General features: G+C 42.0%; 1 protein-coding gene and 1 long non-coding RNA gene across 2 annotated transcripts in view; both read right to left on the bottom strand.

Annotated features, from left to right (window-relative positions):
• Positions 1 to 2,686: 2,686 nt before the first annotated feature.
• On the bottom strand, positions 2,687 to 3,484 carry LOC142046318 (uncharacterized). Its single transcript, XR_012655210.1, has 2 exons — positions 3,443 to 3,484; positions 2,687 to 3,253 (listed from the first exon to the last, which is right to left on the bottom strand). It is a non-coding gene; the product is annotated as an uncharacterized LOC142046318 (long non-coding RNA).
• Positions 3,485 to 3,709: 225 nt separating this feature from the next.
• The window catches only part of ATP10A (ATPase phospholipid transporting 10A (putative)), a 166,007-nt gene continuing 151,987 nt past the window's right edge, over positions 3,710 to 17,729 (bottom strand). Inside the window, exons 16-21 of the mRNA XM_032805580.2 lie at positions 15,794 to 15,919; positions 11,900 to 12,100; positions 8,250 to 8,330; positions 8,058 to 8,162; positions 7,581 to 7,768; positions 3,710 to 7,104 (exon numbers count right to left, since the gene is read on the bottom strand). Coding sequence (XP_032661471.1) covers positions 6,390 to 7,104; positions 7,581 to 7,768; positions 8,058 to 8,162; positions 8,250 to 8,330; positions 11,900 to 12,100; positions 15,794 to 15,919 — 1,416 coding nt within the window. The 3' untranslated portion in view covers positions 3,710 to 6,389. The remainder of the gene's footprint in view (positions 7,105 to 7,580; positions 7,769 to 8,057; positions 8,163 to 8,249; positions 8,331 to 11,899; positions 12,101 to 15,793; positions 15,920 to 17,729) is intronic.

Genomic DNA, 17,729 nt, shown 5'->3' with positions numbered 1-17,729 from the left:
ACGCGTGAGCACGTTATTAAAAGCTATTGCCAGGCAAGCTAGAGATAGCGACGTTAGTCTTCAGGGACCGCAGGATGAGCCCTGTGTCTAGCATGTGAGGGTGTGAGAAACCAAGGAGAGAGAAACGTTCTGTAGTGGCAGCCATTCATCAGGTCTCTTGGTTGTAACCCTGAGCTGATTGGTGTCAAATTTGAGGGAGAATTGAAGCCTCAGCAAGATTCTTTATGGCGCAGTACTTGGGTCCTGAAGTTTTTTCGCTCGGGATGGCCACCTCTGAAAGGTCTGCTACTAGCGTGGCCAGGGAGAGTTGGAAGAGTGCTCTCCCACAGGTTTGGTATATTGTCATTCCCGATATCTCTAGCTTGCTTGCTAGCACATATATACCTGCCCCTGGAAATTTCCACTACATTCATCTGACAAAGTGGGTATTCACCCATGAAAGCTCATGATCCAAAACGTCTGTTAGTCTATAAGGTGCCACAGGACTCTCTGCTGCTTCTGCAGAAGATCTGCCTCAGTTTGCCCTTCTCAGCCTGCTTGGGCTGCTGCAGTGACTTGCTGTTGTAACTCACTGCAGTGATTTGACTCTCCGGCTAAGTCATTAAGTAAAAGTCCGCCCCCTTCTGGAGTATCCAAGTCCAAAAATAAATTCAAAATAAAGGCTGTCTCACCCAGTTCCTCTTGAGCCCAACAGACTCTAGAGAGCATAAACATGAGAATGACTGTGCAGCCTGTAGCACACTCACTTGGGAGGGAGGGACCCAGGCTCCAACCCCCTTGCCAAGTGAGTACACTACAGGCTACACTGATCAAGTTGGTAAGAGAAAATGGGACAAATGCTCACTTTTGCCAAAAAAAGTTGGAATGGCCGGGACAGGGCTTAAAAAAGGGACTGTGCCTGCCAAAACAGGATGTATGGTTTCCCTACTTAGAGCACGCTCAGGAGAAGTGGCAGAGCCCTGTTGAAATCCCTTCCCCCACCAGATAGAGGGGGAACTTGAATTGGGGATCTCCCACATCCAAATGCCCTAAGCACTAGGCTAAAAGTCGTGAAGGAGGTCATTGTCCCCCACCCCCAGCTGTTTTGTCTGAGCTTGCTATAGTTTTGTTTCCTGTGGGTTTCTCCCTCCGCAGTGTCTTCTGATGTTACTCCTGGCAGTCAAACTGATTACTATCAAACATTTATACACATGTCCCAATTTGTCACAAATGGCACTTTAAAATTTGTCCTAATAAGAATTATCACATCGGCAAAACAGACTTCAAGAATTATGGGCTTTACCTTCCCTGGGTACAATATGCTAACCCTTCTCCTGGATGGATATAGGTGGTGGCGCACTTTAAATGTCGAAGGGAAAATTACTGGACAGAGCAAACACCCCTAAAACTACTTGAAAGGCACTAAGTATCAGAGGGGTAGCCATGTTAGTCTGAATCTGTAAAAAGCAACAGAGAGTCCTGTGGCACCTTATAGACTAACAGATTTATTGGAGCATAAGCTTTTGGGGGTGAATACCCACTTCATCAGACACATTCACCCATGAAAGCTTATGCTCCAATACATTTGTTAGTCTTAAAGGAGCCACAGGACTAGTGGTTGCTTTTTGGAAGGCACTGTTCAAGTTGGAGATAAGGCCAAAAGATAAACATATGCCCCAGAGTTTAGTCTCTTAATAGGTTCTGCTTTCAATGTAACTTATGAGCATTGGAACCTGGCCCACATTTTCAAAAGTGGCCACTAATTTTGGGATGCTTGGTTCTTGCGTTGCCAGCTTTAGTCACCTGGGGCTTGATTTTCCGATGTACTAAGGCCAGGAACTCCAAATTTCAACAGGGATGTAGGTGCTCAGCACACCTGAAAAACAGACCCCTACACATTTAAAGCTGGGCATCCAAAATTAGAGGACTCTTGAAAATTTGGCCTTGCATGTACCTCTTAGGTTACCAAAAACGATATTTTGCTGCAATTCCAATTTTATTTTTTGATTGAAGACACACAGGCTGGAACTGTTAAATAGCTTATTCATTAACATTAAGAAATCTTAATTAGCTTCGCACATAAGCACTATTAGTTGTTGGAATTCTTTTCACTAATTAAGCATCCAGAATCCCCACTGCAGCAATCCTGGAGAGTAGAAGGCATCCAATAGTTAGCACAGCACATTTTCAATAGTGTCTTAAACTGCAGACAGTGCAGCCACCTGCATAGATTTTTAATATAAGGGATTGTTATTGGAAAGTAGGGAGAAAAGTTAGATCCTGCCATGTTGTTTGGGGAGCCAGATTGTTTAGGTGGTTAGTAATGGAAGAGAGGATATGTCTACACAGCATTTTGGAGCAAATGGAAGCAAACCTCTGGGCTGACAGATTTGAGCTAGAGCTCAGGCTCTGAAGCTTGGGGAGTTGGGGGTCAGTATTTGCTACTATTCCACTACAGTACATATTTATCTGGACTGTCTGGCCTACTATACCACCAACATTTCCCAGAACTCCTACATGTGTCAGGACACAAAATACACTTCCAAATTTAGTTGAGGATGAATAATGCTTCAGGGGCTGTATAATTTGAACTGAGAAATAGCTGTGGCAAAGGATGTTTTATTTGGTTTGGGTTTTTTAATGTGGATTCCAGGATTAGGGCAGAAAATGTGATTCCCAGATGACTGAACCACCAAATGAAGCAACATCCAGGTTTTATGTAATTTATTTGATCCATACTTTAACATATCCATATATTGCTATATAAACAATATAAGTGCAAAATATTTTTTATATAGCACCTTTCATTAATAAAGATCTCAAAGTGTTTCACAAAGACTATCTGTCCATTGATAGGGATCACTTAACCCACGACCAAAATTCAGGCAGTGAGAGAATGGAACAAGCTTAGTGGGGCACTGAAACACTACACAGTTGCTTAAGACAGGAAGTGACAAAGTCGCACAATGTCATAACCGATTGAGTGGAGTCTGGGATATCAGTTGTGGAAAGAATGGCATCATGAGTTGTCATGTAAAACCCAATCTTGTAAGATGTTGAGCATTCTCACCATCCAACCCATAATTTGATATTAGGTGGATGGGAAAATTGCCCCTTGAAATCGGAAGCAACCTCTGAGGCTGCATAACTAGAGAGGCCTGAGAAGCTTTCATTCCCTAGCAGCTATGGAATCAGCTGTTTTCCTCAACAAAGCCCTTAAATCGATGTGGAATGTAATCCAAGTTGGGCCAGGGTCACAGATCAACTGTATCACCTCTCAGAGGGGTAGCCATGTTAGTCTGGATCTGTAAAAGCAGCAGAGAATCCTGTGGAACCTTATAGACTAACAGACGTTTTGGAGCATGTTGCATCTGACAAAGTGGATATTCACCCACGAAAGCTCATGCTCCAAAACGTCTGTTAGTCTATAAGGTGCCACAGGATTCTCTGCAGCTTGTATCACCTCTGAACTTGTGAAAAGGACCAGATTAGTGGTTCTCGAAGCCAGTCCGCTGCCTTTGTAGGGAAAGCCCCTGGCGGGCCGCTCCGGTTTGTTTACCTGTTGCATCCGCAGATTTGGCCAATCACGGCTCCCACTGGCCGCGATTTGCCACTCCAGGTCAATGGGTGCTGCAGGAAGCGGCGCGGACTGGCTGCCCTTCCCACAGCCCCCATTGGCCTGAAGCGGCGAAACGTGGCCAGTGAGAGCTGCGATTGGCCGAACCTGCGGACACGGCAGGTAAACAAACTGGCCAGGCCCGCCAGGGGCTTTCGCTGAACAAGCGGCGTACTGGCTTTGAGAGCCACTGGACCAGAGGACTATCAATAGTCACCAGTGGCCATGGTCTTGATTTTATATCTGCATCAAAAATAGAGACATTATGATTTTGGCACATAATCAAATACAGGTTAAATATAGCTGAACCAAGTAATAATACTGGGGTACAATTTTGCTTCCACTTCAAGATTTTATATGCCAGGTTTTGCCTCATATAAATATTTGCCAGAAATATAACATCTGAAATCGAGGCAGTAAGATGATAGTCCTTTGTTAATATTACTGTACTTATATCTAGCTATTGAAACTCAATGTACAGGTCACTAGTATCTGTTTATACAGTGCCTAGCACAAGAGGGCTCCAGTCTTGGTTGGTGCTACTACAACACAGTAACAATAACAGAGAGAGAAGCGGAAGGGCCACATGATCTGCATTCACATGGATCCAGTGGCCCCAACACCCTGAACACCTGCCTTGGGGCATCTGGAGCTGTGCTGCAATCGCAGCCACAAGGGCCATACAGAGCCTCCTTCTGCCCTGGCCACAGATATTGTTGGGCAGGGAGTGGATTTCATGGCCCCAGCCTCTCCAAACTCCACCCACTTGGTGTCTGACTATTCTGGCTTTATGTGGGTGGAGTGGATTTCACCCTGACATCCTGTTTTACAGTTGAGGAACTGTTGCTCCCAGATTGCAATATTTTCACACTGATATTGCTTTAAAAAGGCGAGCCATTACTTCCTTTGCCATTAACAAAAGAGATTGTAGCTCCACCTAGGAGAGTTCTTTGTACTGGCACATTCTGCATAGTCCATGTTAAACGTCTGCAAGATCAATTGGACAAATGAATCCTTCCAACAGGATTCTATGGGATGCATTTGGTGATCTAAGCATGTGTAGAAATCTATTGCCTGATTCCTAAGGCAACCATATAGAATGTCGATGCATTACAACACTTTCCGCCAGTAAGAATCTATTAAAAAGAAGAGAGAGTTCCTCTATTTTAGACCTAAGACATTCTTTTTGGAGGTGAGGAAGAACTGATAACACCCTGGTTGAATCACAAGTCCTTCTCCAAGTCAATCTCATGTTCAATGAAAAGCTAGAATACGTGGGTGTGGTGGATACATTTAGCACGTTCAATACCTACTTCATAATGAGGATAGAAATATTCTCATTCCAAAATGTAGTTTGATGTGTGATTGTGTGTCACATTTTATCAGGGCAACATAAATAAAGGCTGATACTAATCCTTTATCGATATTGCTTTTACTTCTTCCCTTTGTTCAGGTTTCACATTTTGATACGACCAATTCTGTCTGTGTTTGTGGGAAGAGACCAACATGGAACCCCTTTTAAAAATACCCAGAGAGGTTTAGAAACCAGTGTCTGGCAAATATTGGGGCTTAAGGTTGAGGGACTCCATGGGAGCCAATATGGCTGGGGATTTCCTGTCAACACATAGCGAATGAGCTGTGCAAGTTTTGAGCTTATACAACTAATAGTAAACAATAGGATGTTCTGAAAACTCAAGCTGCAAAGACAATACGTGACAACTATATCCCGTGTTAGTTTGTGTGTGGAGATGGCACACGTTATGTGATTATGGATGCAAACCCAAAACAGCCTTCTAAGGTAAAGATGGCCACTAATGACTTGGGCTTCAAGTCACTGTACTAGACGTGAAAGAGGCTGTAATCTATAACAAAGGGCTCTCCCTGTTTTCTTTAGCAAACTGGACCTACATTCTTCAGCAAGTTCTGTGGCATTTCAGTGGAGCAGACTGCTGCATGCTGAGAGTACTCTTAGTTCCCACTGACTGATATCGTACTGCACATACAACATACAATCACCCCACCCCCAACATCTCTTTACAAAGCAAAACAGTTTTTCTTTTTAAAATGAATGGCCTGACCTGCCAAATGCAAGCTATTTTTACTGACTGCAAGTGAAGCACTGAACTCTTATTAATGCCAGACTGGGCAACCACTTTGTATTATTGATGGTCATTTATTTATTGTTTTATCATGAGAAATAAAATGCTACTGAGGAAATATTCAATTATGGTGACATTTATAAAATGCTGGTGTATTTATATGGTGGTGAGATACTGTTAATATTTACAAAGAGGAATGTTATTTTCAAAAGATCTGTCCAGCAGTTTTCACCTTAAAAACTTGATTGTCAGACCTCACAGAGGTTTTTTATTTTAAATCAGATGACAAATTATCCAAACTGCTGGGATGTAGTATTATCATTATATTTCTTCCCTTCCATGATTGCTGAACCAGCTATAATCATGTCTATAATTGCTCCTGAAATTCAAACCTTTTGGACAAGATAGGTAATGCTTGCAATACTTGCCAGAATGAAAGAGAAGCATCTGAAAAAGAAATAACCTGCATTTTCTTATAAAATGAGATGAAAAAAATAAAGAGAGCGAATTGGAAAATTCAAGTGTATTTTCTTCTTTATATTTAAAGCTCTTATTTCAATATATAGCACTTAAACATTTTTTTTAAATAATTTTTTTGTATCTTTGATTGCCCATTTCATCTCTGGAGACAATTAGAGTAATTTCACTATACATCTGTGCAAATAGAAAATATATAAATGTACTCAAGGCCCATATCATAAGAAGGTGGTTTCAAGAGTTTCACTTTTACAGCAATTAGTTGGGGTCCCTTTAAGTTGTTCCTGGAAATCATTTGAGTTCTTCCCTGTTAAGCCTTTGAAATCCTGATGCAAAGAAGATATGGAGCCAAGCACACACACGTTGTCCTGTGCTTCATTTTGTAAACGATGTGGTGATAGTTGTAAAAGTCTCCCAAACCAACTGAACAGGGGAGCTGATGTGATCCAGTTCAATAAACTAAAGCCTGACTGGTCGGCTGGTGTGTTCCATGGAAATGTTTCTTCTACAGACATTGACTCCATCTCTGAAGTGCTGTGAGTAATTTCATGAAATCCCAGGGATTGTTCTTGACTGTTTGCCACTGAGGAGCATTTATTTCCCCCACATAACAGAGATCCAGGAGGAGAAGCAATGACACTCAATCCTGTTGTGTGTTCTGCCTTTGTATTTGATGGGAAAGCTGGATCATTTCCATACTGAGATGATTGCGAAGAGGGGGTTTGGTTGCAGGCCTTAAAACAATCACTATCATTTGACTGAGGATTCTGTGGGGAATGTTCTGCACATGGCGGTTTCTGGGGAATGGTTTCCTTTTTGATATTCAACCTGTTCGGAATCTGGCTGTGAGTCTCTGGAGGCAATCTATTCAACTGGCATCCAAGCTGAAGTTGAGTTGGGAAGACGGTTCCCTGAAGGGTTCTGTACAGAAATCTGAAGGAGGAAAAATGTATATATGAAAAGAAATCAAAGAAAGAGGATCTGCTTGAGAGTTTGTCAAGAGAAAAATATCCACAGAACAAAATATAACAATTACTTTAACAGAAAGAGTTTATACAGGCAAGTACCACAGTTAATTCATTTTCCTTAGATTAGACATTTAAAATAAAAAGATTGCCCAAAGAGCTCTGAGTACCCTGACAATAATGTGACCTACAATAACTACCCACCAGCAATAACACCAATACACAAGTAATTGGACTCTGCTAGCCAGCAGCCTTAAATAATCAAATGAAGCTAATAATATACTTCAGCTGACTAACAATAAAAAAGAAAAAAAAACAATTAGAAACGCCCGTCACCCAAATCATATTCAGGCACATCCCTTCACCCTTCCTCTCATTCCATCCCAAAGTAGACAGCCACTAACATATACACACACATATTGGGGAAGGGGGAAGATACTATACCTGGGCAGTAATGCAACAACTGGTGATATAATACAAATCAAGTAAAACACAGGCTCTCCCATCAATTTTTCCATAGTCCAGTAGGGATTGGATGGAGGATAACATATTGGGCAAGAAACATTATAAACCAGAGCCACAATGAAAAATAAAAGGATACTGAAGATACAAGATGACCAGTGGAATAAAGTCTAGAAGAAACAGCAACAAAAACTGATTTTTAATTTTCTGGTACAAAATCCATGCACAGAATGTATTTACACCAGTGTAATTTCATAAATCCTCATTCTACAAACAGGATTACAAAGCTGCTCACTGCTCACAATTTCAAACCATTTTCAAGTTTGGTTAAAATGCTTGATAAAAATAGACAGTGCTGAGGGAGTAAAACACACTTTTCTTGATTTTAAAGAGTGACACTAAGGAAATAGGTAAAATATCCCCAAAGGCTCCTATATAATTTCCCTGTGGATGACTTACCCAAGTTTTGGTTTCAATAGCCAAATGTAATATAATGGTGAAAAGAGCTATCACGGTGATGGGAGTTCCCCAGGAGAATACATCCACCTCTGAGTCATAGTAAGTCTGAAAAGAAGGAAAGGGGCTTTAATCTGTATTTTCAGGTCTGCTCCTCACACTGCATGAAATAGGATGTCTGAATGGATAACTTACGAAAAAAGGGATGTAAAAACAAACTAGACTTTGATAGAGCGCATCAATCATGTTCATCCAAAACATGTGTGGTTGGTACTCCTGTGACACAAAAACATACAGTAAGAGTCTAATGAAGAAGCCATTTGTTAGTACTAGACAAAAATCTGAATTGAAATGTATTTCTTCCAGTGTTTGTGCAGACACCTCATCACTCTTCTCCCTTCCGAGCCAACAACCCCACCCTCCTGATGGAGTGATTAGTTGGGATTTCCATGACCTGAATTTCTGCCTCTAAAGCATCCTCTCTGTGAGTTTTTCCACAAGAGGGTATAACTTCGAACTAAGCTCCTGATCCAGCACCGACTTGTATACATGCCTAACTTTACACATTATAATTAGACCTATTGACTTCAGTGGAGTTACATACTTGTGGTATTCAGACTTCAACGCATACTTACATCTTTGCAGGACTGGGGTTTAAGGGCCAGGTTTTTAAATGTATTTCGGTGCCTGATTTCAGTGGGGAGTTAGGCACCGAAACACATTTAAAAATCTGGCCACAAGTCTTGTAGATATAAAATAAAAAACTATATTCAAGAAAGATTAAATGTGGAAGTATGCAGCTTACTTTGAAAGGAAAATCCACAACAATATTTAATTAATATTTACACAGCAATATAATCATTCCTTAAGAAACAGTACTGAATTTTACTAACCCATTAATATAAATAATTTAACTATTTTTTACATTCACGTGAATTATCATACAGAACAACTGGGTATAGAGAAAATTTTGTAAATATCAGATTGGTAAAATAATCATTTATTTTACTAATGTTCTTATGCAGGTTACACATGTCCCATGATAATCTTTTAAAATGAATGCATTAAGATCCTTTTTCCTCTAGTTTAGAAATGAGACTTTCATAAAACTCTTGTGTTCTTTGGTCTGATGAAACAACATGTAGACTGCTCCAATTAAAATCTTTTCCACATAAAAGAGTGAGAATATTACTGGCTACTGTGACAAAGTTCTTCCTTTACCTTGGTGGGTCCTGCTCTTATTTGGCAGATTTGCTCACCTCAGTGATTTTCCCCACAGTCTGGGTCAACTTCTTCTGTGTCTGATCAGGAGTTGAGAGGTTTGGGGGGAACCCAGGCCCGCCCTCTACTCTGGGTTCCAGCCCAGGCCCCTGTGGATTGCAGTTGTCTATAGTGCCTCCTGTAACAGCTGCATGACAGCTACAACTCCCTGGGCTACTTCCCCATGACCTCCTCCAAACACCTTCTTTAGCCTCACCACAGGACCTTCCTCCTAGTGTCTGATAACGCTTGTACTCCTTAGTCCTCCAGCAGCACAGCCTCTCACTCTCAGCCCCTTGTGCATCTTGCTCCCAGCTCCTCACACACACTTCCTCTCCTCTAGCTCCTTCCTCCCTGATTGGAGTGAGCTCCTTTTTAAACCCAGGTGCCCTGATTAGCCTGCTGATTGCTGAGGTGACATCAGCCGCTGCTAATTAGTTCTGCAGGTCCTGATTACTCTAGTGAGCCCCTGCTCTGGTCACTCAGGGAACAGAAAACTACTCATCCAGCGACCAGTATATTTGCCCTCTACCAGACTCCTGTACTATTTTTGCTTCTCCGTCCATTCACGCATCCGGGCAGAGTTCCTCTGGGCAGCGTCCACTGGCTCCCTTGACGCTTTCGAGGAGCAGTGGGCACTGTCCGGGGTTCTCTGCTCGGTGTTCCCATTAGGTTCCCTTCATTTAGCCCTATGACCTCACTCTCGATCCTGTTTTTTCATTAGTTGTCCCACGAAATCATTTGGTGTCACAGACCTGTGGATCCTCCCCTTAAGCTGGGGAGAGGTCCTTTAGAAGTGGGCGGGCTTTGCCCACCCACCTCCTGGATGCCAATAGGACCAGACTCCTGTACCCCACTGGCCTGGGTCTGTCACAATACCTACAAGCAGGAATGGTTTAGCAAATTTTTCTTTATAAGTCTTTTTAGACAGGTATTCAATGAAATTGCTTAATAGCATTCAAAGAACCTCAGAATGGACAATGGACTCAACTTTGAGAAAGAATTATACTGTGAACATGAAAGATTTCTCTTGTCAATCTGCTGACTGTTTGGCCAAACCAATCATCTTTTAGACTGGTTTGTCAATGAAGAAAACCAAATAAAACCTCCAAATCAGCTTAAACTAAATCAGTGACTACTATTTTTGTCATCTTTCAGTAGGGAAGTAGATAGAGGCATTTATTTTGTGGAACTTTAATTGCAATGTTCTGAAACAGCAGGCCAAAGGGCAGAAATATAAAACCCAGAAACAACAGCTGATGAAAAAGAAGATAAAGACAAACACACTGTAAATGAGCAGTTCTGCAATCCCCCACCTCTTCTTTCAAGTATAGCATCTAGAAATACTACTAGAAATGTAATGCACCAAGCACTGGGTGCACTGTTGGTTGAGAGTCAATGACTCCCTTTAGAGGCCAAGGTGCCAGTTGTCTTTGAGGAAGCTGTTGTAAGGCTTCTGATCAAGAATACATCTCTTGACAATGATAGTCTGCTAACCTGAGAAGTCACCCTCATAATAAAACTGCAGTTGCAATCAGCAAAAGTGGTCTAGCTTGACTGCCTTCTGCCCCTTTCCTTGCAATTTACACAGAAATGGGCTGCACCCAACGTGTTTTCCGTAAAGGGTTTCTGACTCTCAGGGGCGGCTCGAGGCCCCAGCACGCCAAGCGCGTGCTTGGGGCGGCATGCCGCGGGGGGCGCTCTGCCGGTCGCCGGGAGGGTGGCAGGCAAGGTGCCTTCGGTCTTGCGGCTCTGGTGGACCTCCCAGTGGTGCTGCGGGACCAGCGACCGACAGAGCGCTCCCGCGGCATGCCACTGTGCTTGGGGCGGCGAAATGTCTAGAGCCGCCCCTGCTGACTCTGCAACTCACTTCACCACTCGGGCCACCAGAGCCCAGATTTGTTAACCCTCTGGGCCTACTTCCTGGTTCATCCTCCCCCACTCCTTGTGGAAGGGCTGGGGATTGAGCAAGTTCTTGTTTTTGGTGGGTAAACAGCATTATGTTATGGTAGGAACAGTCCATTTTACTCTGTTACACAATATATAAAATGACTTATTTTGTGTTTATATCTGAAATTTGTAACAGCACCTAGATCCTCAAAGGGTAGGTGCTCAGTATAAGTTGGAGGAAAAAACAAACCCAATAACAAACATAAATCCATATATTTTAAGATACTGTTTACAAAAAGGCTTTTTTTCTGGCATATTTAGGTTCCGGCATTTAGATATTTTGGTAAGGATTATTATAGGGTATGTCTACACTGCAAGGAAACACCAAGTCTCAAAGCTCGGGTCAGCTGACTAGGGCTTGTGGGGTTCTGGCTGAAGGCTACAAAATTGCAGTGTAGATGTTTGGGCTTGGACTGGAAGCCAGGCTTTGAGACCCTCCCTCCTCGTGGCCAGCTGTGGGGCTTTTATCCCAGTGCAGACTTACACCTAGAAATGCTATAAAGCAAGAAAAACAGTTTCTCAGACTCCTATTCTTTAGCTTCATTCGGTACCATTGTGTCCTTTGCCACCAAGATTGGTTTTCATTTAAACTCATGACAATCAGAAACAATCTTCTGAAAAGCAAAATTTTTTACCTCCATTTTCTGGCCACTTTTGTAGAGGTGAGGTACACCAATTAGCACTTCAGCTGGTATATCCTTATCCAGCACACCAGTGACCAGTTGTGGAAGAGAAGAGAATAATACATTAAAGAAGATCAGGTACCACTGATCAATCATTGAAGAGCCAGAGAACCCGCAATAGAACTGGTACCAGAAGAGAAGGGTCACAAACATCTGCAATCAAAACAGCAGTACAGGAAGCATGATCAGTCAGGAATTTAAAACAAGTAGGAAAAAAAAAAGAGTGTAAATCTCAGTACATTATCTCTCCATGGCTCTGTGAAATCATGTTGACTTGGATTCTGCAAAGACTTGCACATGTGCTTAACCTTAAAGTCATGAGTAGTCCCCACTGAGGACATCTGATCTTCTATTATTTATTATTCCCATTCCCTCTACTCATGCTTAAAGTTAAGCATGTGTATAAGTCTTAACGGGATTGTGGTCTTGGATATGACTGGGGCTTTGCCTCACATGAAATTAATTTTCAATCCAGTTATAACTCTCGAATACAAAATGCAGCTAAACATAAATGAATAATGACACAATTTTTTGTGGTGTTCCACATATATTTCATGAATGTAGATCTCACTGTGTTGTTTATTACTGTCATAAGAAGGATCCTGTTTCTATTTCAATATCTTGTGTTGGTTTGAGAATTTTCTGGAGACTTAGCTAGCTCACAAAGGCAAAGTAGATAGCACAAGAATAACTAGGCTTTTCAAGACTGTAATGAGAAGAGCACAGACAGGAGGATAGAACTATACATTGCAGTGAAGTTGTTTTTGATTTGACCACCACAATGTCTTTGATTTTCAGTGTCATCAGATTAACAGCAGGTGGAGATTTATCATTCTACAATCCTCACTTTAAAATGAAAAGGTAAATCATTCACACTGAGGGAGTGTCATGACCCGGGTCTTGGGAATGTTGCCCCCAGCTTGGTTGGGGTCACCCAGGGATGGATAAAACACACAACCCACTTTTGCTACCATGGATGTGGGCTAGACAACCAGATCAGCAAGGCCAAAGTGTCCATAGAACAGCTGGAGTTCATTTAAACTACCGAGCCCAGCTGTTAGTGATGTATCTACCTATAAATGAAGGTAAAGTGTGTCTGGAGATGAAGACATGCTTGTTTCAGCTTTGAGGGGAGACTGGATGCCACAACTTGCATCCTGGAAAAGGGAGGTGTAAACTGCTGGGCAGGTTTACAGCTAGGGAAGGAAATAAAGCTCCAAGCCTCAGTCCTTCTATGTCCCTGTTCTCCAGACTCGTTGATTATCCACCAAAGAATTACAAAAATTAAAAGCAAATCAACTGAAAATACTTGGCTGTCATTCCTGAAAGGCTCTCTCTGCTTTAACTAGCTAAGAGGGGAGAGGCTGTGCCCTCTCCCTTAGCTCCCACCAGCTTTCTCTTCCTTTTATATGCCACCCAAAGCAGCCATATGACCAGCTGGGACCTACCCTGCAGCACCTTTTTAAATCCTGCAGCGTGGTTTCTTCAGCAATCCGAGGCTTAAACTATGAGCTAGATAAATTCTACTGCAAAATGGAAATTGACACAATACAAGCAAATGGAAAAACCCGAGGAGATAGAGATATAGCAGAGTGTATGCAGCACAGTTATCCTAATTCCCTGTGGACAATTCATCAAGAGTGGTCTGCCTGTGAATGAATCCGGTACTTTCATCTTAGAGGAAGTTAGAATTCTCCTTCCCTGAAGGAAGCCACTATATGTGTGACTCATTCAGGTCTATACATTCTATTTCCCACTGTGGTTTCAGGGTTGGTAGCAACTAGGATTGCTCTTATGGGCTCTGAAGGCAGCAGAAGCAGAGCAAACACAAAGAGAGATTCTTAAGTTTCATTCAAGCCTGGGGGCAACAGCTTCAGAAAATGTCTGCAGTTGGATGTCTTACTAAATACAGCATGAAAAAATAACATTTGTAATTGGGGGTGGGGGTAGGGAAAGGGGTGTATTGGAATGTAAGATTTTGCAAGTATTGAACAAAAATGCAAGAGTATAAATTGAATCCTTGCATGCTGGTCACTAGGATGTACTTACATATATTTCTTGAGAGCGTTCTGATTTAAAAATAAAATTGCTCTGAGTACATTTCTCTAAAAGTATAATATTCCACTTTCATTGACAAGGTTCAGTATTATCATGGTGATGGACACAACAGAAATATATAGATAGGAAGGTGCAGATGCTCAGCACATCTCAGGATCAAGCCTAGAACCATGAGTCTGTGTACACCAGCATTTACCTATGGTAGCAGCACTAGCTTAGGCCAACTATTCAAATTTGGCTTGCTTTTTAAGGCTTAGTGAGATCTTTGGAACTTCATAATTTGGAAGTGTTTACTTTGATTATTTTTGAAAGCATGCAAGTATGACATTCTTGATCAGAACATGCTTGGAATATTTTTATCGTGCCCATGTTAACGCACAGATAGTTCAACCAATGATTATTTTTATTATTTACCTAGCATGCATGGTGTTCCTATCCTGGTCAGCAATTTGAGCAAAAATACAATCCTGTCCCATGACAATTAAAAGTTACCTTTGGACGAAGACAGGGATCGGCAAGCTTTGGCACACGGCCCGCCAGGGTAAGCCTTCTGGTGGGCTGGGCTGGTTTGTTTACCTGCCACGTCCACAGGTTTGGCCGATTGCGGCTTTCACTGGCCGCGGTTTGCCGCTCCAGGCCAATGGAGGCTGCAGGAAGTGGTACAGGTTGAGGGATGTGCTGGCCGCCACTTCCCACAGAGCCCATTGGCCTGGAGCAGTGAACTGTGGCCAGTGGGAGCCGCGATCAGCCGAACCTACGGCTGCAGCAGGAAAACAAACTGGCCCAGCCCGCTATGGGGCTTACCCTGGCGAGCCGTGTTCCAAAGGTTGCTGATCCCTGGACTGAGACCTGACATGGCATCTTTAGATCAAAAGAAAATTATGAGCAGGGATTATACAGAAGTTGGAAATCAACCTTAACTAGACCGGGTGCTACTTGCCCTCTCAGTTACATACATGAGACTATATTCTCACTCCCATTATGCTCTGGAGCATCAGGAGTGCTGTGTCTGGCCTGGCCCCACCCCATCCCACTCCTTCATGATCCCTACTTTCAACAGAGTGTGCAGGCGATGCAAATCCACAGTATCTTCATGCCAGTCAATGATTCTTCTGTGCTAAAGGAATCCTCAGCTGCATCTTCGAATATTGTGTGAGTGATACAAAGGGACTCAGGCAGGGCTGAGGAGGTGGGTTTCTAATAGCCCCGTATCTAGTAATGGAGTTATTCATGACTGGCACTGGTCATAGTGTAACTGGGAGGAGATACAGGCCCATACTTGGATATGTACGGCAGTGGGCTCCTTTTTCAGTGTATTTATTTGGCTGAAGGAAGTCAGGGAAAACAAAAACACTTCCAATATGCTTGGCTGATAAATATAGATGGCCCAAATTAGCTCAGATCACTGGGAACAAATTACTAGTTGCACAAGGATTAGGAAGAGAAAACCCATCCACTACTACTTCTGACCAGCACAGGGTGGACTTGGCATTAAAGGCTCCTATACCCAGCCAGCTAGTTTTTTGCGAAAGGTACTGCTCTGTAAAGAAACTTTTGTTAAGCAGCACTTTTTATTCATGTTACCTAATTTGCACATTCTGCAGCACACTTTCACTGTCACAGAGTGGGGCCTGCTATTCCCGTGAACAACAGCAAGTTGTCTTTCAACCCTGCAAGCTTCTTTGGAGCTTATTTATAAACCATTTGAAGGCTCACCTCATGCTCATTTCACATAAAATAAACCCTGGAAACATGCGGAGCCACAAAACTGTCAAGTCAAACGCTTACTGCATTTTTGTAGAAGAAATACAGCACCATATTGGCAAGCCGGGAATAACACCAGTGCCCATGAACAAGCAAAAGCTTTTCCAAATGCCGAAATCTTGGGACTGCAAAGTCACTCGCCATCACTGCCTTCAATGAAAGAAGAGTTGAAATCATTATTGTAAAGTGTCACCTAAGACACACAAATAGTACATTTGAGTATCCTGCAAACATCCACAAACGTAAAGAAAGAGTAACTGCATTAAAGTCCAATGGAGTTGGATTAGTTCCACCCTGGTGTAAGTGAAAGAAGAGTCTGGCCCATTGTTTCCTCAATGCTTTCACAAATCGTTATAATTTTATAGTGCCCAAAAGCAAATCAGGTGCTTCAGAAAATACATAAAATGACAGTCCTTGCTCCTAGAAGATTACAATCTACACTACTACAGATGGTGACACAATTGGCAAACCGTAGGAAGGAAGTGGGGTGAGGAAGGACCAAGAGTTATAGCTGTGTGATTGCACAGATGCTCATAGATGATGGCTGTGAGCTTTTTTCTTTTTAAGAAACACAAAGAAGATAGTATTATTTTGTGCAGAAGAAGGGAGTTTTCAGGAGGGATTCAAATGACTGAGATAAATAATAATACGCTACAATTAGTGGAGTTAAAAAGGCAAAACACCCAAATAATTTATTTTAATTAATGATCATGATCTTGACTTGCAAAGATTTGCCCAACCCATATTCCTCTGAGATCTCAGTATTCTGAGGAAATTTGTTTTTACTATATTCAAGTTCCCTAAATTGTGAGAAATCATTACAGAAGAGGTTCCCCTGAAATTTTAGAACCTGCCAAATCACATCTATGGTATGAATCACCACCATTTCTTTCTATATCTTAGCTACTTTTGACTGGCTAAATTTCAAGGTAAAGTATACTTAAGATTTAAGTCCTCACCAGATCCCTCCAGGTCATTGAGTTGGCCACAGATTCCACCTACAGTTGTAGTGCTTTTTAAATTTACATTTTGTTTATTGTCTTATTCATTCACAAGGATGCCTACATCTGTTTCCTTCTCCCCTTCCCATTTTCTAATTCTATTATGGAATGATGAGGTAAAATTGTTTACTTTTCTTTATGTTTCCACCAAATCATTCCAAAACACATTCTAAGAGTTTGTAAAGGTCTGTTTTTGATATGGAGGGAGGAATGGAAAGATAGTTTTATCCAATTACACTTGCATGTTTATCTTATCCCAAAATATCAGCTTGGATTTGACATTTTTATTTTCCTCCATCCCCCAAGTTTTGCATAGGAAAGCATGGTTCATGCTCCATGCTGCTCCTTCCATAGGATGTGAAAGAAAAATAAAATCATCCAGTTTGCTGTCTGAGAGATCCAGATGCTTGACTCCTTTGAAGTACCTGCATGTATACAATTTTGACAGCTGCTTATTGTACAAAGGCATGCATGATTTCCTACAGAACCTTGGGATCAAAGGCAGGGAATCCATAAGACTTCCCACTATGTGTGAACATTCATTAAAAAATAAATATAAAAAGAGAAATAATCCAGGTGGTTTAATGGAATAACAAGCGAAATGATAAGCTTTCAGAGCAAAATGCACTGAAATGGCTAGGGACACTGAAAGACCAGATGTCTCCGAATTACAAGATCAACTGAAGTGAGGAATTGGAAGGAGAAAAAAGAAGAGACAGAGAGAGGGAGAAACGTGGAGTATTATATCTGGGAACTAAAATGATATTCATGAGAAATCAGGAGTTTGAGTTCATGCAGAGATGCTAGGAGCCGATTCAAAGTGCAATGAAGTCAATGGAAAGACTCCCACTGACTTCAGTAGGCCTTGGAATGGGCCTGTTACAACAGCCTGCTCAGGATTCCACACTTGTTAGGCTCTATTCAACCCAAATGTCCTCCCATGCTTGTAAAGACTGGGG

Source organism: Chelonoidis abingdonii, chromosome 1 (assembly GCF_003597395.2).
Source record: "Chelonoidis abingdonii isolate Lonesome George chromosome 1, CheloAbing_2.0, whole genome shotgun sequence".
In the NCBI taxonomy this organism is placed as follows: Eukaryota; Metazoa; Chordata; order Testudines; family Testudinidae; genus Chelonoidis; species Chelonoidis abingdonii.
This window is presented reverse-complemented; position numbering and strand designations above follow the sequence as displayed.